At 33.5% G+C, this 24,620-nt stretch overlaps 3 protein-coding genes across 3 annotated transcripts; 1 reads left to right on the top strand and 2 right to left on the bottom strand.

Moving 5' to 3' along the window:
• Nucleotides 1–12,231: 12,231 nt before the first annotated feature.
• LOTGIDRAFT_122331 (hypothetical protein) lies at nucleotides 12,232–14,668 on the bottom strand (the record flags this gene model as incomplete). Its single annotated transcript, XM_009060083.1, has 4 exons — nucleotides 12,232–12,488; nucleotides 13,002–13,307; nucleotides 13,834–14,110; nucleotides 14,405–14,668. The coding sequence occupies 4 exons, from the start codon at nucleotides 14,666–14,668 to the stop codon at nucleotides 12,232–12,234; spliced, it is 1,104 nt and encodes a 367-aa protein (XP_009058331.1).
• A 1,905-nt stretch (nucleotides 14,669–16,573) lies between these two features.
• LOTGIDRAFT_150404 (hypothetical protein) lies at nucleotides 16,574–18,990 on the bottom strand. Its single transcript, XM_009060082.1, has 4 exons — nucleotides 18,878–18,990; nucleotides 18,364–18,439; nucleotides 18,029–18,196; nucleotides 16,574–16,795 (listed from the first exon to the last, which is right to left on the bottom strand). Exons 1-4 carry the CDS (start codon nucleotides 18,878–18,880, stop codon nucleotides 16,752–16,754), a joined length of 291 nt encoding a protein of 96 aa, XP_009058330.1. The 5' UTR covers nucleotides 18,881–18,990; the 3' UTR covers nucleotides 16,574–16,751.
• A 1,190-nt stretch (nucleotides 18,991–20,180) lies between these two features.
• LOTGIDRAFT_233534 (hypothetical protein) lies at nucleotides 20,181–21,276 on the top strand. The gene is made up of 2 exons (XM_009060081.1): nucleotides 20,181–20,886; nucleotides 21,162–21,276. The coding sequence occupies exon 1, from the start codon at nucleotides 20,474–20,476 to the stop codon at nucleotides 20,879–20,881; it is 408 nt and encodes a 135-aa protein (XP_009058329.1). The 5' UTR covers nucleotides 20,181–20,473; the 3' UTR covers nucleotides 20,882–20,886; nucleotides 21,162–21,276.
• The last annotated feature ends 3,344 nt before the right edge of the window (nucleotides 21,277–24,620 follow it).

Raw genomic sequence — 24,620 nt, 5'->3', positions numbered from 1 at the left:
GAATGAAACTTAAAAAGTAACACACCGTAAACATGCATTAAATTTTTTTATTCTATTGCATTATAGTAGCCACTTCGGTAAACTTGAAGGGATTGTAAGGTGTTTTCTAAAATTGTTATGTGTATCGGTACACTGATAGCATCAATTTGCACCATTCCATTTTTCAATCAGACGTCAATTTTACTTAAATTATGTGTTTGACGATGTCACTAATCGCAAAATATGCTTTATCGAAATAAGCTATAAGGCCCTTCGCGATTAGTGATGTCACCAAACACTTACTTTTAGTGGAATTGCATAGCCATAGAATTATGATTGAAAATGTGAATGGTGCAAATTATTGCTATCCCCGATACACATAACAATTTTGGAAAACACCTTACAATCCCTTTAAGTTTACCGAAGTGGCTACTATAATGCAATAGAATAAAAAAAATTAATGCATGTTTACAGTGTGTTACTTTTTAAGCCATGATAAATACGTTCCCAAAACCAAATTCATGTTTTCGCTCATTGTGTAAGAGAAGAGCACTTCCTATAGTCCAACGTTACAATAAACTATTGCGGTTAAAATAGTGTTAAATGCAGCCATTGTGAAGTGAATAGAAATATTTCTATATCGAACATTGACTACGTTTTGATTTTATTTATATTCGAAAATAACGTGAATTTTTAAGAGGACATTCCGCTCTTTTTGTAGGTCGAAATTATTATTTTTTAATCAAATTTGTGAAAACTATACTCCAAAATCTAGAGAAATGTGGCCCTTAACGTATCTGACAGTTTTAACTAAAAATCTAGCAGTTAATCCAGTCGTTCGTTATGCTTTTTGGAAGATGTTAGTAAACTACTGTACGGGTTTAAGTAAAATAAACGCTTAATTGTAGAGAAATATGTTTCCTTCGTATTATAAAAAACTAGATCAAACTGCTTAATTAACATTTAGTACTGTCCGTTTTTAATCAACCCTTTTAAAACAAATTCAGTTTAATCCAGTAAATACATAGATATAAATAGCATACATGTACTTAAGATTTCTTTCAGGTATAATTTACGACGTTTTTGATAATGAAAATGTTTTACAAAAAAGCGAAATGCCCCTTTAATCATTTCAATTTACTTTGATCTATTAAATGACTTAAGTCTTTCAATCTGATATTAAGGCCTATCCAAAACCACATAATATATAATATGAGTTGCCAGATTTAATATTTCCCGAGCCTTACAATAAGCATGAGTGAACGATTCTATGTATCACACAACTATCAATAAACTCATATTTTTCATCAACCTTTTAAGTTCCCGAGAACAGAACTGTTGTGTGATAAAAGTAAATCTCAATCTTATAGTATCTGTGTTTGGATGTTACATCTTGCTCACAAACAAAGCGAATCGTTAACAATGCTGCTGCAATTCTCCACTGATACCAAATAACATACAATCTAATTAAAATTTGATTAGAAATTCGTATGTTTTTCGTTTTCTGATAGTTTTATTCTCCTTGATAATTTTACAAATTTTTGGCTTCCCAGATGTATTATTTTAAACAAACAACGCGTGTCATGTAAAACCTGTTTCTTGATAAAAAAAAAAGGGAATTGTGGGATAGCCAAACCCTAAGAAGAACAATATGACAGCTTCCTTGAGTATGACTATCTCACAAATCTTTATTTTATCAAGAAACAAGTTTTACATGACTCGCTGCTATTGGTTAAAAATGACATCATAGGGAAGGTTCTTTGGTAGAAAACTATCTAGATTACAATGTAGACTAAATATATCAGAAAACAAAAAAGATACGAAATTGTAATCCAATTCTAATAAAATTGTATACCATACTACTATATGCAACTGCCCTGGGGGATTCCCAAGTTTTCCATGTTTAATGGTATTAAATGGTGCCATTGTACAGTTAACCTAGAATCCACAGGCTATTTCAAATCAAGTCCTGCGATCGCTGTTAGTTTACCTTTACTGAAAGTTCATACGTTGAACCGTGTACATCCTCTGAGCTTACTTGATATCAATATTAAGACAAACATGATAATATACGTTATTATCACGTTATCATCGGACGGTACTACGTGTCCAAGACACATTTCGTGTAAAGGTTAAACATGTGATTAGAAAGAAGTCAGTCAATTCTCTAACTTGCGATCACAAGATAACCTTCAAATCGAATCGACTCATAAATAACAAAATGAAATGGAACCGATTTGTTTTGATGAAGACAGGAAACTTCAAGCAATCTTGAGCACAAAGAGAAAAATTATGTCGGTACAACAACACTAATGGCATTGATATCTTTAAAAATAACCGAAAATCTGAAAACCTATTCATCCGAAGCCCTATTATGAATGATCGAACCATGTTTTGGATCATCATTTGACAATATGTACTAAATAATATGAACACATATCTAGTTTAAAGTATGCGATAAAATAATTTGAACTGCGACCAATGAACCCTGATAACGTTAAGTTAAATATCATTAACTGTAACTTACCTTAGTTGTTTAGATGATGTTCCTCCAACACGTTCCAGAGTCCGTCTGAAATAAATATAATTGACAGTACATTTTCATAACCCACAAAAGCAATTATAAAATGCTATGGCAACAGTTGAATTTTCACATGTTACAATAGAAATATAAATATCAATTATAATGTGATGGTACATTCATTTCCATATTCATTAACACATGATGGCTCCATTGTTTTTTTTTATTAGTTGATGGTGCGTTACTCATAATGTGACTAAATCTTATTAGTGGTTTTATCAACTTGTAAAGACATCTAAAGATAATAGATACACCACCTGACCTCTTTAATTACACAATTCAGTTTAAATTTCTATGTGCAATGTAATAAATGAGCCATAATAGCCTTACCTACTTCAAACGTTTTTAATATTTCTACACAGCCGGACCTAGCTCTAGCGGGCTGGGGTGAAAATTCAAGTGAAATGGGTCTAAGCAACAGTAGATAATTATAATGTGTATGATTAACTCTCGAAAGGCCAGAATGTGAAAATGCTCCATCTAACACCAATATGGTTATTGTCTATTTCAATCATGCTTGCAATACCGACACTAAGTCAATTGTGTTTGTCAAATAATGCACGTCACATTTTTCTAGAGGTTCATGATCTGTGAGATACGCCCGTCTTTTAAATGGACACTTCGAGAACAGGTTTCGTCAAAGATTTTGTGATTTGGTGTTATAGAAACATGCTTCTTGTACATCAATTATGAATTTGAGTAATAAGATAAAATTAAAAGTGTACTAAAATGTACTTCGCTGCGTGCAAAGAGAAATTACAACAATGTAAATTCTGGAATTATTCTACCAATAATACAAAATATCTCACACACATAATGCATTTGTTTCAGAGAGTTGGTGGAATGGGGTCCAATTCAATCTTAAAGTTCGTAGTAATATCGTTTGACAATCAGAGAAGCATTTTTGTCTGTGGTATTGTAGGTTGTAACAAAGGGTATGATTTGATTGTCATGTTGAATATTTAATATATCTTGGTTTTGGGTTTAACATTTGGCAATAAAGAAACTTTTTCGATGGGCATGGGTAGTTTGAAATGATTCGCGATCAGTCTGCCTTTCTTATGAAGTATATCGAAACGATGGCCGCTAAAACGAGTACGCAACGCATTTTGGGTTTCACCGATATATTGAGCCTCGCATTATTTACAAGAAATTAGTTAATTACAATTTTATCTATACATGAAAGAACGTGGGACATCTAAAATATTTTCCCACTTTGCAAGAAATGGTGAGATACATTATTTTTAAAATCAAATTCATAGCAACGCATGGAATTATACTATGTTGAATTTATTACAATGAACAAGAACAAATATAATGGGTATATGACGTATATGTGATACAATATGATCTGATTTCAGTCAGTGTTTTGCAACCACTCTGTATTCTCAACTTACATTCATTCATTCAGTCATTCATTCAGATAGTCATTCCTAAAACTGAACGTGTTTCATTGTTTCAAACTATATGTGTAAGTTTTAACATTCTCACGTATTCTCTGTTTTGTGTTTCCTGACATGAATAGTAACGTTGACCCTTGAAAAGACAGCGATATACTCTTGTGTGAAAGGTAAAGTCACAAATACCCCTCCAAAATAAACTGGTTGTTAAATTACGCATAATTTTTGACAAATAATAAATCATTTTTTAACGTATTTTTTCTATCGTATGTCTTTTGACAACAAATGTTTAGCTCTCCCACTGTGGCGAGTTTCAACGTCAATAAAAGTAAACGATTTTACTTGAGAGTTGAGATTTTGTCGACGACTGTATGCACACAGGATATCATGAACGTTTATTGTAACAAAATCGCAAAATGTTCTAATTGCTAATGGCCGTCTTGGTTTGGATAACGGTCATGGTAAATTTACGTTTACCTCCTCTGAAGGAGCTAGTGTAATTGATTATGTGTTGCTTGAATGGTTACTAGAATATTGTTCGATATATCTATGTCTTGTTTTGGGAGAAAAGTTAAGGTAAACAATGTTAGTACTATCATGTTCCACAAATCGAAGCATAATGAGTGGTTTGACAACAACTGCGAAATTGCGAGACAGGCTTTTAACCATAGTAGAAACAGATATAATAAGTCAAGATCAGACCAGAATAGGAAAGTCTTTTGTCAAAATAGATGTACCGTTAATCGTATTAAACGCATATCAAAGTTGTAGTATAGTAAAGCCTGCGGAAAGCGAATAAGTTCTCTTCACAAAGCTTATCCAAAACAATTTTGGAAAACCTTGAAAAGTTCAAGAGCTAAGGTAACCTCTTGATGACTTTTTCAAACATTTTAGTAATTTAAATACAAATAATAGAAAAGCTATTGGAAATGATTCTTCCAACATTACCAATGAATTGGCTGTAGACGCTCTAGATCATGCAATCAGTTATAATGAAGTTTCACTTGCTATCAGAAAACTTAAGCATGACAAAAGCTTTGGTCCTGATAATTTATGTAGCGAATTATTTATCGAGTGTTCTGACATTCTTGCCCCTGTGTTATGCAACATCTTCAATGCTATTTTCTCTAGAGGAATCTACCCGCGAGGATGGCAAGATAGTATTCTGGTCCCAGTTCCTAAAAAGGGTGATCCTAACAATGCTGATAATTATCGAGGTATCTCAGTCATGAATATTTTTGCTAAACTTTTTTCTTCAATTTTAAATCGCCGACTAAATGATTGGTGTGAAGCCAATGAAAAACTTGCCAATTGTCAGTTTTTAAATAGTATTGTTAGTCACTCACTTAATAACAATGAAAAGTTATTTTGTGTCTTCATTGACTTACGAAAGGCCTTCGATTTTGTTGATAGAGATCTTCTTTTATTTAAATTGAATTCCTTTGGTATTAGCAGTAAATTTATCACTATTATCAAATCTTTGTATAGTCAAGTTAACTCTATTGTTAAATATAAAAACTCCCTATCTGATCAATTCAGTACTTCCAATGGCGTGAAGCAAGGAGAACCTTTATCACCCTTGCTCTTTTTACTTTTTATTAATGATCTAGAAAACTTTTTATGTAGCTCTGATCCTGGTTATGTTAATATTTGTAATACTTTATTGTATCTTTTACTTTTTTGCGGATGATACTGCACTTTTTGCCTACACGGCTGTTGCCTTGCAGACTTTACTAAATAAATTCAACCTTTATTGTGCTAAGTGGAACCTCGAAATTAATGTTAATAAATCTAAAATACTTATTTTTCATAAATATCGTTTAAATTTTGATTATATATTTACTATAAACTCTGTTCACTTGGAATTAGTTAGTGAGTATGCATATCTCGGTTTATTATTTTATCAAAATGGTAAATTTGTTCAAGCTGTAAAACTTATTAGGGAAGAAAGGCACTCGGCCGTCTTCTTTCATTATTGAGGCCTTTACATTTAGATATTACGAGCAAGTGCATTTTGTTTCGATCGCTTGTCGTATCAGTTCTAACTTACGCCTGTGAAGTTTGAGTGCATTGACATGTAAAATTTTAGAACGAGTTCAAAATGATTTTATTCGATATTTATTACATTTGGGCAAGTCTACCACTCTAGTCGCTGCATTGGGTGAACTTGGGTTCTTTCCACTATATGTTTTGCGTAAGGTTCAAATGATTAAATACTGGTTAAAAGTTGCCTCCAATAATCCTCTTATCCTCAATATATACGAAGTTTTATGTAAGGACGATGCTAATGGAAAACATAACTGGATGACCGACATCAAAACCATCTTAAATGAATCGGGGTTCTGTTTTTCACGATCCAAACTTACTAAATATTAATAATTTAAAAGTCGAATCGAAGATCAGTACGTTCGGTTATGGTTTTCAGAAGTAGAGTTATCAAGTAAACTAAGGTTTTATAAACATTTTAAAATTAATTTTGGACTTGAGTCCTACCTTAACTCTAAACTAGACGACAAATTTAAGTTCTTACTGTGAAAATTTCGCGTTGGTAATCTAAAACTGGAGATTGAAGTCGGTAGGTATAACAAAACAAATCTGTCTATATATAGAAGTATCACTTTCTATTATGCTGTCCTCAATATAATTCTTTACGTCGTATATACTTTCATCGTCGCATCTGGTCTTTTCCATCACTTCACAAAATGAATCAACTAATGAATCCGCCATCTCATTACAAGCTCCTTAATTTATGTAGATTTATCCATGATGCTTTTATGCAAAGGAATTCATTAGTAGATTAGGCTTCTTTATATATATATATATATTATTTCTATGCTGTGTCTTATTTTTACTTCTTTTGTTAATTTATTGTAATATATGTTGTGTATTGTACATATACTATTTACTTACTTAAAATATCTTGATATGTATTAGGCTATAGCAAGTAGTTGCTTTGCTGAAAAAAACAATACAACTGATCCCCCCCCCCCCCCCGGATACGCCCCACCCCCCGGCTCTGCGCCCATGGGTGGCATAGGTAAGAGTTATCGTTCGCTTACTTTTATTCACGTTGAAACTCGCCACAGTGGGATAAACATCTGCTATCTTGTCGGAGTGTCGGACTATGCCGACTCTGTCGGAGGAACCATGACACCGAATATACATGTATAGATAGTCGTCGCAGTGTTTTATTTTTTTTATTTGTAAGAATTACTCAGCTTTTTTTAAGAATTATTCAGTCTGATTTTTCAGTTTGATGATTCACCTCGTATCGGTCAGATAGCCTGTAGAAAAACATTTCAAACTAAACGGGTTTGCCTCATCCGTCTTTTTTAGTTTTGAATATGACACTAGTCCTAGCATGAGATATTGAGTCCAACCCAGGACCTGGACCAATACCAGACAAGGCTAAATTTCTAAAGTCGATGAATTAATAAGCTTCCCATCCTCAGCTGCGTAGGGGAATAGAATCTCAGTTCTTACAAGCAAAAAAGAATCGCTTTTTAGAGAAATTAATACTATGGAGGAGGTCGTTCAGATGAAAAGTGAAATCGCTTTACTGAAGGAGGAAAATAGCTTACTTAGAATGAAACTGCATGGGCAATTATAAAAATATTTCTAAAAAAAATTTAAAAAATGTTTTCAAAAATATTCGTTCGAAGAATGTGAACCTTGATCAGGGAAGTCTTTGTTAGTGAAATTAATATTCAAAAACCTAGAGATCCATTGGAAATTGAAAAAAAAAGTCGGTAGTTTGGAGTTCAAAGGTTTTATAAGAGAAACTCTCTTGTAGAAGCACTGGCCAAGGTCACAAGTAGGGACTGTGAATTTCAGCATTGGAATACATCAATTTGATAGAAAATTACAGACTTCTGGAGAGATTTACAAGATTAACAAATAAGTCAGAAATGCAAAGCGATTGTTTCAGGGAGTTAATGAAAGGGGATCTAATCTACCATGAACTAGAACATTACTCATATTTTTATTCACTTTGTAAGCAGTCACCAAACGTTTAGTATAGATGTTAGGGAATTCATCTTGGAGTTCTTTATAAAAGCGTTTGACAATCACAGAGGCATTTTAGCCGTAGAATTGTAGGTGGCAACGAAAGGTATAATTTGATTGTCATGCTGTATATTTAGGCCATTAGGTACAACTGTTTGTAATTGGTCTATCCAGAAACTCTCCCTTCCGGTGCTAAGTATGACAAGTTAATTATAGACCAAGATGTGTTTACCTTTGATTTGAACTCTAATAGTTGTCCACGTAAATTCTAGTGAAGCAGAGAAACAAAATCCAAAACCCTGACCGACAATTAGAGTCTATTGCGTGTATGTCTTGGAATATTGAAGGGTTAAGTAAGAAAGTGAATGATTATTATGAAATTAAAAAAGTTATAGCAAATGATGACACTGTTATAGTTGTAGAGTCTTTCCAAAAAAACGTATCTGGCTTTGATAATTACTTTGAAGGATATTTTGTGTAGTCCGAGAATAAGCTATGCAGATAAAGCTTTGGGTGGTGTAGTAGTATTTATCAAGAACTACATTAAAGGTAAAGTATATAAACTTGAAATTTCTTACGAGGAGATGGTTTTCTTTAAGCTTAAAGATGTTGGACACTTTAACAATAACAATAAAGACACAAATAATGGTATTGAAAACTTTGTCTTTAACTAGTCGATATCCAAATGATGATCTTGTATTCTTAGGTGATCTCACTTCTCGAACGGGATCTATACAAGACTATTATTCGACTGACTCAACTTTACGAAATCCATTTATTGAGGGTTTCAGAAATACCCTGTGTCAAGATGAAGCGTGTCTTCCCGATAGACACAACGTTGATAAGGAAGTCAACCTCTTTGGTAAATCTTTAATTGCATTGAGTCGAAATCATGACCTACACATAGTAAATGTTAGATTCTAGCCTGATATTGCTGGAGAGTTTATATACATCAGTTCTGTAGGTTCCAGATCTTTTGACTATTGTATTGAAAGTAAAAGTCTTTTACCACCTTTAGTGTTTTGAACTGTGATATATCGAAACATTGTCTAATAGTCGTTAGTTTATTCAATTCATATCATGCTGAATTATTATTATTATTACTCATTATCAGAATCAAATGGAAGCAAAATAATACACCCCTGTATTTGGAAAATTCAGAAACAATTGAAAAATTGATCAAACATCTAAGTCTTAATATCTTTTAAAAAAATCTGTCCTGATGAGGGTTGTGCTGTTATTAAGATAAGATAAACATTTGTGCTATTTTAAACATATCCTATCAGTATGTATTCTTTTCTCACTTCTCATTAATATTGATCAGGTTTTGTAATGTAATAATATACCAAATAAACAGTATATTGGCTTTGTTGACTACTGTTTGAAAGAGAATTGCTAAGTTGACAAACCAGGGCACTAAATGCAATCAAATGCTGCGTTACTGATACTCATAAACAGTTGTGTGTATCCCAAAGCCATGTATGGATGCTAGTTATGGTGCAACATGGCCAAATCAAACATTAAAATTTTAGAAAGATTACAGTCTTTTGTTATAAAGAGAATCCAACATACGCTGACCAGAACTGATATGTATAGTCGTTTATTAGACTTGCAAACAATCTAAGCGTACATAGATACCCAAAAGCTAAAGCCAACTTTTGGACCTCCGGCCACGGACCAGTTGCTTGTTAATCGAATTTAAACAAGGCAATACTGATTTGTTCCAGATATTATCAGGGTCCTAGATGAATATCCTTTTTCTGTATCATTAAGCAACTTTTTATCTTCAGGGAGATTTTGCAAACCGCCTCAGTGAAAAAAAAACAAGTCCGGGTCGCTGTACATCAACTGGAGTTCATTAATTATTTACATAGCAAACTTAATGATAGCCACATATTATGTTATCTGAACAATCAAAAACAATAGTCATTTCTGCATTAACAATGTTCTGTAAGACTGAAGAATTGAAACAGCTGAAGCTAAACTATGTTTTATCTATTCGTGACAGGAGATAAAGGTAATTCTTTTAGTCTTTTAGTCTGGTACAATTGTGGTGATTTTTTTAGAGGTACAATTTTGAGAGCCTAATTGAATGATAATATTTTTTTGAATTTCTTGACTGTATGATTCATATTTGTTATTATGTTATACAAATAGATAATCAAGTCAGTTACTTTGTGACAGATGCAGTTTTATGCCACAGACTAGGCCTACCATACTATGATGTCAGTAACACATGCATTCATTCATATCTTGTTAATCATTATTGTTCCCTTCCATTCCACCATTCAGCCTCATTTTGTCGCGTTGTATTCTTTAGAGGATATCTCTTTAAGAATTAAGCTCTTACCTCGAAAATTATCCTTATTCACTAAGCAAATTATATCATATAATAGTATACTTACATGTGTGAAAAGCAAACCAGTGATGTACAACATAATATGCATGTCCTTTTAATGTGCTCATAGATACATGAAATCTCTAGCTTCACACAACTATCAAACCAATCAGATGTCGAGAATGTGTTTCTGTTTCCATAACATTCAGCTTATTGATTATATTCCTTTAACCCAATTAGAAACGACTCAAATATACCAACCATTCCATATATATCACGGGAGCGGTTCCTTTTTCATTAGCACTGCGATTTGTGACCCCGATTAGCATAACCGAATATTTGGTGAATGATGCAAAAATTTTAGTGCCCGATATCGCTTGCAAAATACGGACTGTCTACTAGGTCTGCTGGTTTATGCCTTCATCATTCGATTCCCACCATGGTGTCATACATTAATTAAAAGGCGAGTACAGATAGATGATGTGACGTAAAAGGTTGGCTTTGCTCCGATGCATGCTTTTTATTACAATTTTTTCTATCATCTTTGCATGTATGGACCAGTGGCGGCACCAACCTCCCTAGACTGGGGGTACAAATAGGGACCAGACTGAATCAACGGGCGACAACATTTCGAGACTGAATTCAAAATGCGACAACTCTGTAGAGACGTCATTGAGCGTCTGAAAAGATTCTCTCCAGACAATTTTCGAATAATTGAGTTGCTCTCATGCATTCTGACATATATTTTGAGCTGAAAACCACTTTTCTAGGAGGCAATCCACCATAACTTGAACCCCTGGAGCTCTATGAGAAAATTGTTCTTAAAACTCTCTCAAAATATAGTTGACGATCCGAACACAGAATTCAAACCATTACATTAGAACGACGATAAGCTACCAAGAGCAAAAATTCCATTATTCCATATACTATTAATTAATTAAACAAATGCCAAATAAATATGTAGTATATGTCCCAATTGCATTGGCAAGATGATTCTTATGGTTAATAATGTCCTCGTTAGTCAGGTAATCCAAACCAACATCCAACAGTGTTTGTAGTTAATTTGAAGACCTGCTTTATTTTATACATTTTATACGAAAAACAATATTTATATCTGGTTTCCAGACATTAGGGTACCTGAGACATTTCAGCCTCATTTGTTTAAAACATTTCTTGTTCGCCTGTTTTAAAAAAGTTGAAATTTTGGTACATGTCGTTCTCTTATTATCATCTGGGCGATACGCACTAATGTGTTGACGGTTGTCAAGTGCCCCCCTCCATTCAAAGAGAGATTAATTGTATAAATTTATTAAAAGAGATAATCTTTTTTTATACGTAAAATATCTTAATTTTTAATAAGATCGATTAGAAATGTAGATTCTTGATAACTTGGGAGAAAATGTAAACAGATATGTCTCGATAATAAATACCACAGATGCAGTGGCGTATTTAGGGATGGGTGAACATGGTGTCAAAATTTAGAATCTCTATGAAAGTGCACAGGGGCAAGCCTTCTATGTGATTCTGAGCGGGTTCTCACCCCCCTCATTTTTGAAATATGGCATGAATTTTGGTACATTCTAACACATCTTTCGGGCCAATTACATACACAAAAACATCATTTTCAAATTTGTTAAAAATAAAGTGGAGGTACAAATCATTTTTCTGGGGGGGGGGGCAAGCAAAGGTCGTCGCCACTCACTGATTACAGTATGAAAATTGCTTTAAATTGAAAATTGCATTAGTTTGGTGATTTGCACTGAAGACTTGTAGTCTTGTGACTTTCTCAAACAAGTTAACACTCAAATCACAATGACTTCAGACTCAACTTATCTGAAAATTACTACATAGAAAAGCTCTTGACATTTTTTAAATGACTTTCAAAGATTGTTTCATTCCATTTAATTTTTAAAATAACTTAAAGCAGTTCATTCCACTTCTTCCAAGATATCATCAGTTAAACCATTAGCTTCAACAATCCTGTCAATATATTTACGATAAATTGTCATATCTTTCATAAAACCAGGTACTCTGGTATGTTCATCTTGACACAAATCTTGTAGATTCTCTAAATCCTTATGTGATATTTTACCTAATCTAGTTAATAAACTAAAATTTAATGTATGTCTGCGTTTTAAAATCTGTAAAGCTCCATCCAAATACACCTGATCTTTGCTAAAACCACCTGGAAGAGAATAAAGCATGTGAATCTGTTAATTCTTAGATACAATTTAAATATCTAACATATCACCCATTAGATATCTCACCAGTATTTATTACAAGTACAAATACCATAACTAATCAATGTTTGACCAATGCCTAAGGGTTTTCTTTATTAGAACTTGTTTTCCAACAGTCTTTGATACAAAATACCCTAGAAATGAAATTAATTTTACTTCCTACACTTGATTGGGCCAATACAGACGTAATGTCCATGCAGTGTTTGATGAGAGAAAGCAGCATTTGTCTACACTGTCCAACTGTCAAAGAATCACACAGGGCCTGGGTTTATGTCCTGTCCATACAATAAAATGTCTTCTGTCAGTAAAATTAACCTGGGTATAAAAGGGGATTAATTTCTGAGGTATTATCTAAATTTGTGCTTGGATTGAACCCTTAGATAAGCAAGCAAGCAAGCTTCCAACTCACTGAGTCAATGCAGAAAAACATTCCCAACTATTGGATCTCTCAACATTACCTGGTTTGGAAGTGTCCGACTGACCACGTTTAGCTCTCATACAATAATCCCATCTAACTAGAGGGTTGGTCACATAGCGTCCTAGATCATGAAATAGTTCTTTAAATGACATAATAGATGCTTTATAAGCAGTATAATATAATAATGCAGCCCTCCACATTAAAGGGTCTGGCCTATTTAATACACTATGTAAAGATGCTAATCCTTCTTCTGTTGGATTGAATGGTCTCAGTCCCATTTCTTTCCGAGTTTTGCTGTTACCCCATAACTGAAACTGATTATTCCAACTTCTAAGATAATGAGTTCCTGGAAAGAATTGAATCATAAGAATCAAGTACCATAATAAAAGAAAGTACACACAAATAAGGGAACATGTAGGCTTACAGTGAAATGATGGTATGGAAACATGTTAATTATGTTATCAAACACTGAAGAAATGTACATTATTACTGCAAGGGTGGGTTGTTCTCAGGGTCACAAAAACTTTTCCAAGCTTCAACAACTTATGCAAATTAACTACTTGAAAATTCACATTGATCAGCTCTGTGCTAGTGTCATCTTCATCATTATAAAATGTACTTTAATGAGTTGATGGTTAAAGGTAGATAATCAGCTTTATTTGACCAATGGTACATCTTATTACTCAAATAGTACAGGATATTTTTTTAAATATTTATACCATTGTAGGAACAAAAAGTAAGAAAAAAAGCCCATTATGAAAAAGTTAAAAATAACCCATTTAAATTCTAAACACAAGGATGAAATTAATGGCTTAAACAAACTTCACAAAATACATAAAGAAATCAATGAAAAAAACAAGTTTTATTTCTACCTATTTCATGGCGTAAAAGACCTCCAGCCCACTGCTCTCTTAAGTTGACAATTCTAACATTTAATGTTGGTCTACCCTTGACCAGAGTCATACTTCCTCTAGACATAAGATCTTCACTCAAATTAACTGATATATGACTTTCTAAATCCTCTTTCTTCAAATATTTCTTTACTAAACTGCAGATTTGGGGTCGGCTTAATATTGATCCACCAGTAATTTCTTCAAACACTTCGTAACTACCATATCTCTCTATAGTCTTTTCCATTATTAACTCAGCCTGAATAAATAAATATTCAACAATTCATAAAGAGAAAGAAACAACCAGTTTTTACCAGGATAACAACTTGGTTATCAAGGATTCTTTCTACCAGCTGGTCCTTAGCCAAACCTCTTGGAATTTCAGACACTGACCTAGATTACAACCCACGACCACAATTGGTTCACTGTTACCAAGCAAATGATGTAAAGTTTCCAAAGCTCTAATTGACAGTGCTACAGAACCTTTCATATACTATAATGTATGATTTTCTGCAATTATAGAAACTAATTACATAACTAAATCAATATTAACCTGAAACATATATCTGTCTGAAGGTTGATTATATTTCTCAATGACAGAAATTTCAGCAGGATAACGATAAATAAAAAATGGATTATAAATAAAATGAGCTCTCATGAATCTTTCACGTTCTGTTTTTTCATTTTCTGGCTTGATGGCTGTAAGTAAGGGAACTTTCTTTCTACGTTCATTTGGCGCCCGTGGAGGAGGTATTGGTGAGATCCGTGCTGGTTGTTCTAATGCTGAACTGGACAATCGTGCCTTCACTGCTGGCATTTTCTTTGTGTGATCTTTGTTTCCATTTTTATTTTTCCTTTTCGATGAATTTTGTGTTGATGATATTGATCTTTGTAAGCCATGTCTGTTTTTTATCATTCCCAACTTTAAGCTTACTTGTAATGTCCTAAATCTAGACCTCTGTAAGTAAACAAAAGTGAATCTGAATCAATCCAAAGCTGGCAGTCTGCTTGGCTAAGATCAAGATAAAATCATGAAGTGTTTTAGAGCTCAGATAAACAATCCTCATGTCAGGACAGTCAGTTTTTTTTTTATTCTTTCCAATATTGAAAAGAAAATAAACAACTCACTATATTATAATTTATATAGAGATTCACAACTCAAACTGCATTCATTCTATCTTAGGACATCTAGAACTTGAGTCCTATTTATAATATAATAATATAAAATAAATTCAATAAATGATACTTACGTCATAAATCTATACAACTAAATAATTATTACAATTCATATTTTCTGACAGATTAATCTAAACACCTCTTACTTCCTGTTTTGATCGGCCATTTTGACGCTCAGTAGTAACCAGGGGTTGGTTCGTTTACTTAAAGATACTATATACGACTGGAAGACAATTCGTTTACCCCAATGTAGAGACTACAATACTACAGACCATAATGTAATAAAATTATCCCCCTTTGACCACATAACATTCTCTAATCGGTTAAGGAAATAATCATAAGGAAATCATAATATAGGTTGTGTATTGGCAGGGATACTGCAGAGCGCAGGCAAGGTGATGAAAATACAAAGCAATTAAGAAATTATTTGGAAATTCGACTTTACAGAATTTTTAATATAAATTTCAGGAAGAGAAGTGTGTTACTCAAGCCTTACATGGACCCGAGGACATGCCAAACCATATTGTTTGTTACTGAAATTTAATTGCCAGTATTAATTTTGAAATGACTGGTCAATTCTGAGCTCAGTGTGTTCGGAGATTAGCCTAACATAACATGGTTTAGAATTTCTTCTTTAATATCAAGGATATCGTGTCTTCAGCGGGTCAAATACTATTCTATGTCTACCATGTTCCCCTTGAGAGGGTTCATCTTAAATAATAAGATTTATTATGTTATTTTCAAACCGATCAATCAACAAGCTTTAACCTTTTTAAGTTTTTTTTGTAAATATGATCACATGAACGAAACTCGTGAATAATAAGGGCACAGGCAACTCCTTTCGTATGCAAAAGGGATATTGGATAAAACCGGATACTATCATCTACTCTTTGGTAAAGGAGGCCTAAATGAAGATAGTTTTTAATTAGAGGAAAGATGGTATGAAGGTCTCCTCATGCGCACCATCATCATTCCCACCGACGACGTCTATAAATGGTGAAATCCCTTACAGCAGGCACAACTCCCTATTATGGTATTAATAAACCAATTCTAAACCATGCGATAAATAAACTAAGTACTAACGATACGAGTGCAAAAATAAACCGGAAATCCATACAACATATTGGCGAAGTATATCAGTCAGTAAGTAGTCAGAGAGACCACATTGTCAACAGCTTGTCGGTTTTACCATCTTATTCCAGGACCAAACTAGTTTCTCCTGCATCACAAGGGTACATGTACACCCTCCAATCTCCATGACATCAAATACTTGGTCAATCCTGATTATCTCCTTTGAGCTTTTGCAAAGCTTTAAGATCTTTAGTTGAATGACTGCTGAATCTTATGCTCTAGCCTTCAACAATCAATTTTAACTTATTACTGGGGAGATAAAATATTTGATTTGATTGCCTTCAAAATTCCCCTAGGATATACATTGAGACAATTTGCTCCTAAAATTCATCAGGGATAACAATAAACTAATTTACAGTTTTATCGGGATTAAAGTCTTCTTCCAACAGATAAAAAGAATCTAACGAACACTATATACATTCTGAATATTTTATTGGATTTTAAAAAGAAATTGAATAAATAACAAGAATAAGCTTTAGGTATTCCACATCCCAAAACAAAATGAAATATGAACATTAAAAAATAAGATCTACATGACAAGCAAAGATAATGTACAATATTATTGTGATAAATATATATTAATGCTGCTGTTTTTAATTTTCAGGATTTTGGACACAGATCAGCAAATAATCCTTTTCTGAAATACACAAATAAAAACAATTAAAATCTTCACAAATAACGCAACAGTACATTGTTGTTTGCCAATTAAAAAACTAATATTGTTTAAATGGCATTTATTAAAGGTTTTGGATATAATAAAACAATTCTGATGGATTTCAATTACTAACATTATTTGAGCAATGTTTCAACCAGCGTTCTCTGGTCTTTATTGGTCGTTCATAGCTTGATAAAGACCAAAGAACGCTGGTTGAAACATTCCTCAAATGTTAGTAATTGTAATCCAAAAGAATTGTTTTAAGCACTAATGTTAAGTATATGATTAAACACTGAATTTAAAAATATATAACAAACACCATTAAAACCATTGCAATCAATCAACTAGACACATCTCAATTGAAGATAAAAAATAGATTTTAGAATATAGAGAGTAGCTTGGGTTAAGTTAAGCATCAAAACATAAGTAGGTACATATTAGAATTACAGAGTAAGAAAGAAAGATACCTTTATAGAATGTTGTTAATATTAAATTTCTCTTAAAAAACCATCCCAAGTCAAAATGTCATTATTTACAGTTAAAAGCAGTTAGCACTTTTGAAATTTTCATTTTATTCCTATATATTACAGCAGATTAGAGTTAAAATAATAAAGATGTGATGAGTATATTATATTAGATAGCTAAAATCACAAAGAGTCAGTTGTTAAGCGGCATCAGGTGTCTGGATCACAATCAGCAAATATTCATTACCTAAGGAGAAAAAGTGCACAGAGGTTATAATGTTAGACATTTTTTACTATGTTAGGAGGAAAAGTTTACAAAGACATCCGATATTCTTCTGTTAAAACATGGTCAAATAAAAATATCAGAAACTTAAAAATATTCGTGCGCCTTGCATGCAAACAGATAAGTGACAAGGTATTTGCTTAGCAAAGCAGAAATCATGTCCACTCAGATGAAAAACACAATATTATTATACCAGACAATAATGTCCTATTTTTCAAATTTAAATTTTGGTGCATAAAGACCTTATAAGACCAAAAGATGACAACAAATCTTAAGTAAGTTTCGTCAGAAAACTAGATACAGTTATTGAAACAGCAAATTTGAAGGTAATCTTTTTGACTGACTTCTGCCATATAAATTAGACATATAAGGTTAGATATTAGGCATAGTTAAATGTTAGAATATGTTATATGGTGAGACCATCAAAACAGCAAACAGAAATTATTAGTTTTTGGTCAAGATACCTACCAGGGGCACACATAATTTCATGTTTCTTGGAACGAATTCTCAAAAATGTGAGGTCATTCTGTGGATCTAGATCTCTGACTGTACTTCTGGCTTTCTGTGCTAATTGATGTATTAACCCAGCGTATTGAACAGTAGATGAGTTGTCCAATGTTGTTCTGATTGGTATACCTAAAGCATGACAGAAAAACATTAATAAAATAACAAGCTCCTGATCATTACCAGGAAAATGGTTTGAAATGTTAATACATAATTTATATGTTTGACAACAGAAAGTCAAACAAATTGTAAGCTATTGCATTGATAGAATTCAGTGGCTTAATGTGAAACCAACCCACCTTCACAATTGACAACAATTATTCCCTGTACTCCTCTGTGGGATTGGATTCTCTTTAATGTTTCTTCTACTTCAGACTGAAAAGAAATAAAGTCTTAGGTAAACAAACACTGTATTTTCAATTCAAATATTTTAAATTGCTAAATCAACAAGTAGGCTTATGAGGTTACCAACTACCAAATAATAATATTGCAATCAACAGTAACAGCTCATACACATTGAAATCACCTGGACATGCATCCTGTCGATGAATGATTTCTCAGTTAAAATGACCCCATATTCTCTTGAAATGAAAGGAGCGATATATATTAGAGAGAATAAAAACGATCCACTTCAAATTCGACTCTCTTCATTTACAATTTTAATTTGGATAAAACCCCATCAACTTACAATATTACACAAATACACAAGCACAAAACGTATCATCAGGGCGTGAACCAGGGACTAAATGCGAAGTAAAGCCTATTGGTCTTTTTATATTTAGCCTTTTCGTGATACAAACATTATTCACTTACCATTTTGTTACAGTTTTGAAGATAGAGCTGTTTGTCAGAGAAGAACTGTTGCTATGTTCCTGTGTAAAATTTTGTGTTGACAAGAAGCAGCCTGTGTTATTTGTACTTCCGGTGACGTCATGTAATCTCTAATCCAAAATGTCACGGTAACGCATAGTAACGGACGCTATTTCCTCGCCATGTTCGATACACGGGAGACAACTCTTACAAAGTCTTAAACTGCCAGACAACAAAAAATAAGTTTATTTGTTATCGTGTGTGAGACTCAGTAAAATGATTGGGTAAATTTTTCAAAGGAATCAGTTAATTATTTTTCCAGATACAATATCATTTTGAAAAGAGCTGGGTAACTTTGCTTCGAAAAATCTCAATAAAACCTGACTATAATTCTTTTTTGCCTCTTCTTGTTAGCCAAAACACCACTATTTAACATGTATTTATGCTCGCTTATTAGTCAAGAGAAGTAAAATAAAGCGAAACCTAGGGCCGTATGCAGCGCTACTTAAACTTTGGCTAAAGTCGAACTTTACAAAGTTAGGATTAATGCTTTCATTTTCTATATTTGATAGTCGCAAAGATCGACCGAGTAAGTTTACTGACGTACTGACGTGTGACGGAGAAACAATTGGATCGACCGGTGCATAAGTTCGACTTAAGTCAAAGTTTAGGTAAAGTACGAGCGCTGCAGATGGCCCTTAGTATCAACATAGTGTATGCCATAGGATGGTTTCTACAAAAAAGGAATTTAGATATAATTATTTACTTCGTTCAACATTATAAATTAGCGTGTATAATGCATAGTCCTAATAGATTGGCCAATATTGAACTTCAGCAGTGCAGTTTATAGAAGCTAGCTAGACGCAAACGGCTTCCCCTCAGTCCTTTTTAAAAAATCTATTTGTAGACTGAAAAGCGATAGGCCTACGCCCATAAAAGTACCTCTTTAGAAAAAGACAGATATTATGTCTGTTCATATGAATTTTGCTCCAATATTTAACGTAAATAAATTACTTTCAATAAATTTCGGATTCAACTCAGGATGCTTTAAAAATTATCTGATTTATAACAGCTTATAAAAGAGTCTAATTTTAAATTAAGTAAGGTACAACTTACCGAGATAAAAATGGATGATTAATTATAGGGGATGGTCAATTTTATCAAATATGATGTAACCCTTAATATCATCATACATTATTACTTAACTAATTAGTAAAATTATTAATTATTATTGAATAATTACCATATATTGATAGTATATAAACTGGGTTTATTTTCATAGTCTTCAGTTTATCTTTTGGTTTGATATTCTCATTACAAGCAGTTAAAGCAGATTTACCTCCGACATCCTGAACAAAGTAAGTAGCCAAAGTCACCCTTTAAATTTTGTTTTGTCGCCTTTTTGAAAATGGTTTAAGGGGAGCGAAGCAAAAGATGTTTAAGATAATTTCTTGCCTTCGTTCGTAGGGCATAGTAACTGAAAACTCTTCTCCAGCTAATTCATATTTTAAATCAATTGAAGAAGCGACTAGTGTTCTGGTGGTCCCACATACCGAAGAACTGCGGGCTTCTGACTGTTAGAGATCCCTTGTACACTGCATGACATTGCCTGCTCAATCATGCCAGAACAATAGGACACGAATCTTCATTCATTCCGGCTTTTTAAAATATTTCACAGATGATGAAATTAACAGTAGCAGTTTTATTGGCCTGCATGGTCGCATCATCATTCGCTGGTATGTACGGTGGTTTAGGAATGATGGGTGGTCTCGGTATGATGGGTGGTCTCGGCATGATGGGAATGTACAACCCTATGATGATGGGTGGCATGTACAACCCTATGATGATGGGTGGCATGTACAACCCTATGATGATGGGTGGTATGTACAATCCTTACATGATGATGGGAGGCTACCCTATGATGGGAGCTGGTATGCTTGGAGGTATGCCTGGTATGATGGGTGGTATGTATGGTGCCGGATTCAACTTCCCAGGAGCTACTGCTGATCCTAGTGAGTATATAGTATTACACTATACTATATAATTTGCAATTGAATGAAATTTGCCCATAGAGAGAGCTGTAGCATGAAAGATTCAGACAAGACCTTGGGAAAGTGGATGCAAAGCTAAAAAAAAATTATTTGACCTCAATCATTTAGATCAGTCTGCAAAAACGGTTGAACGTTATGCACAGTAAATCCTGAATAGTCTGTTGAGGGCTTTAAATCAATTCCCCGAAACTTTATAGTTGTTTTCGATACTTAATAAAATCCTTTCTAATTTTCAGATACTAATGCCCAGAACATTATCTAGATATAGATATGCGAGTAAATTTATAATGGCAGCCATTGAATTATATAATATACACTTGCACAGGAATAAAGAACTTCATGTATATGTAACCAATTAGTTTTCATTTGTAATCTACCAAAATCAATAATCCAGGCCTGGCAGACAGAACAGAACAACGCTCAAACAGAACTGTTTGTAGTCGGGTTAAGACATTCATGCACAGCTAAGAAGGCTCTCAATCATCCCAAACCATAGATCTCGATCTGTCCAGTACAGCCGCTGGAGGACATATATAGAAGGATCTACTGTACATCTATGGAAGCTTTCGATAACAATAGAAGCAACTTATTTTAAATTATACATTTTAAATGTGCAGGAGTAGCAATATTTATGTTTCTACAATTGATTGGATGATATGCCCAATGTGATGAACGGTGCAATTTTGCCTGATCATCAACTCTTTTCGTCTTTAAGGTGCACAACTTGTAGCATTCTATCATTACAATATAATTCTAAGCCTTAAATGTGAAAACAACAACTAAGTTATGCTTAGAAGATGTATCAGTACGTCCTAAAAAATAATGTCTGTCGATATCCTTATAGTTTGAAAGGAGCGTGGTTGTATAAAACATTGGCTTACGTTATTAACCAAGTTTCGACTAATCAAAGCTAAAATCTGAGTCGATCTTTGATATTCTTTAACATTATATACCCTTGTTCACATTAAATCCAATAAAACGGTATTTTAACACTATGTCAAGGTAACTCAGACATAACCACGAAAAATTAAAATTTCAGACCATTCTAGCAACAAAAAAGAATTTATTCTTGAATTTGTTAGTTCACTTGATATATTTCTAATATCAATATAATCAAATTGATATCAAAATATATCGATAGTCTAGACTCGACGAGAAGATATGTCATATTAACGACATGTTTGGATCTTTGGACAAACATTACTAAATTACATTGATATTGTTCTGTTTTTCATGACATTAAGATTTTGCAATCGGAATATTCAGACAGAACATCTTGGAAGGATGAAAATTTCAACATGAGGAGTTTGGGATGATGCTGCAACATTTTTGCTTTGTTTGAAACCAACTGAACACTTAAGGGATACATTCGCCGAAATATTTGCTTTCCTAGCTAATAGAGCTCCATCAATTCGGAGTACTTTAAGAATAAAACCCAATCGCCTATTTTATGAAATTGGTAGCCAGGTGTGACGACAGTCTATGGGTTTCGAAATTCTACGAAATTTGTGAGGACGGAAGTGACGATGGTCTAAATCCTTTGCAAATTTTATGAAATTTGTAAGGACGGAAGTGACGACAGTCTATGTGTTTTGCAGGAAAATGGTATGGTAACTACACGAAGTTACGCAATCGGTAATATGATGATGCTTATGACGATCTGCTGTCGCTTCAAACCTTGCGTTTTTCTGAAATTAATTATAGACGATTTAGGCGTCGAATTGTCATTCTAAAAAATGATGCGAAGAGCTTTATTAGATTTGAAAGCAAATATTCGACGACTATATAACTTTTAACAAAACCGGAAAAGAATAATTGGAATTTCGTGTAAGCGGGCATCGATACAGACAATATGAGATCTTTGTCCTGTAACTAAACGATATATCATAGAAAAATATTTAGTGAATCGAATCTTTCTACAAACAATATATTATATAAAATCAACAAAACCTCAATGAATTGAAAACGCAATGAAATCAATAACCAATCTGACAAAAAGTATGATCGAACTGTAAACAAATAAGTAGAAATCAAAGAAGAGGTCATTTCCCCAGTAAATCATGCTCCACAATGAAACATTTAACCTTTCTGAACACCCTGATGATAGCATTCAGCAGTTCGCAAATATATTCCAAATATCGTATCAAAATGCAAAGCACTTCTTTGTCTAGGCCCGTGGCTAAGATGATAAGATTAATGCATGTGCTGTAGGCTGAGTGCGTATATGTATAATATTGCCGTTTTTCAAACAACATGCTCGTCATCAATTGCCCAATCAGGGACATCGGACATATTATCAACATTTGCAGTTGAGTCAGTCAAAGCAACATTTTCAAACGCAGATTCCCTCATTGTCATAATCACATAGTGGCAATCTTGAGTGGTGTATATTATGAAATGTGCAATGTGACTTGATGTCAGTCCACCATGATAACGTAGCTGATTGTTGTTCTTAGAACAATTCCCAGATACGCTGCAACGATATGCACAAAACCATAATAATGAATGAAGTTACAAATAAGCTGACTGAAAGAGAACCTCAACAGTTTATGTAGGTTAATAGTTGTTTCGAGACATTTTATAAAATAACTGCGTAATAACAGCCGAGATGGTGAAATATTTCCTGATAATCGAGATATTTTTTATGATTTAATTTGATGGTATTGTGGTTATTAAGTTGTTGACTCGAGCCATGAAGCCAGCAAGTCTGGAGTTATCCAACCTTTCATCATTCTTCACAAAATCGATGATATATCTCAAGCTATTAAAGTTACTCATCGATTGAGGGTGCAATTTGACATTTTACGTTTGTTGTTGTTGCACCAAATAACCACGAGTAGAGTGGAAGATGTCCACCATCGGCTCTTCAACACGTCTGCAACTATTTCATTTCTACCACGAATCACCGGCCAATCAACACGCTTCTACATTAGATTTGTTTTGTAAAAAATTAAAACCACCGTCTCATCTATCTGTTAATTAATAGGCGTAATTACATGACAATGAATGCACAAATTCCCGTCTTCGATACAATGGCAACATATGAGTCTGAACAAGCAAATATTACTAATATCTGCAAATCAACTACATGCTATACAAAAGAAACAATAAAATGCTCAAACATTACAAGAAATTAACTATTGGATTGGTATATATTTCAATATCAAAAGAGAACCTTTCAAAGATGATTTATTGCCATGATAAATTAATGTAGTGTAAGTGAGTAATTACCTGAGAGAATAACAGTTGTGTGACACTAATAGACTGAACTATATGTAGGTCGAGTCTGAGAATGACAGGATCCGAGATGAACTGGATTTTCAACGAATGAAAGAAACTGGAAACCTCAAATAATCTCGTCAATCTCTGGATTCAGTCTACCAGGGAACACCAACTGCTGAAAAAGCACAGTCACCACCAGTTTTAATCAGTTGCTTCTCGTGATGTACTATCTAGCTGAAATTTGTCGAAGACCTGATCGATTTCAAACCGAAATCATCCATATGATCGCAAGTGCTGGTCGTTGGTCAATATTTCGATATGAGTGTGATGGAATTGATGAGGTGTTTTGAATCACCACTGGACCCGAGGTTTAGTGATAGCTGTTGGTTCTGTAAGGTGGACGGAAAAACAATAAAGGGTATTTCATCCAAAGATTTGGTGATCTCCTCTTCTGATATAGATAATGTCACGTT

Source organism: Lottia gigantea, assembly GCF_000327385.1.
Source record: "Lottia gigantea unplaced genomic scaffold LOTGIsca_40, whole genome shotgun sequence".
NCBI lineage: Eukaryota > Metazoa > Mollusca > Gastropoda > Lottiidae > Lottia > Lottia gigantea.
This window is presented reverse-complemented; position numbering and strand designations above follow the sequence as displayed.

Bases quoted from the DNA above. Each gene is read 5' to 3' on its own strand.
- LOTGIDRAFT_150404 (XM_009060082.1), bottom strand. The intron at 18,197-18,363 runs GTGGGTTGGTTT...GTCATGCTTTAG, and splicing joins AATTGTTGTCAATTGTGAAG to GTATACCAATCAGAACAACA. The intron at 16,796-18,028 runs GTAGGTATCTTG...TGTGTATTTCAG, and splicing joins TGAAATTATGTGTGCCCCTG to AAAAGGATTATTTGCTGATC.
- LOTGIDRAFT_233534 (XM_009060081.1), top strand. From the start codon at position 20,474: ATGACATTGCCTGCTCAATCATGCCAGAACAATAGGACACGAATCTTC.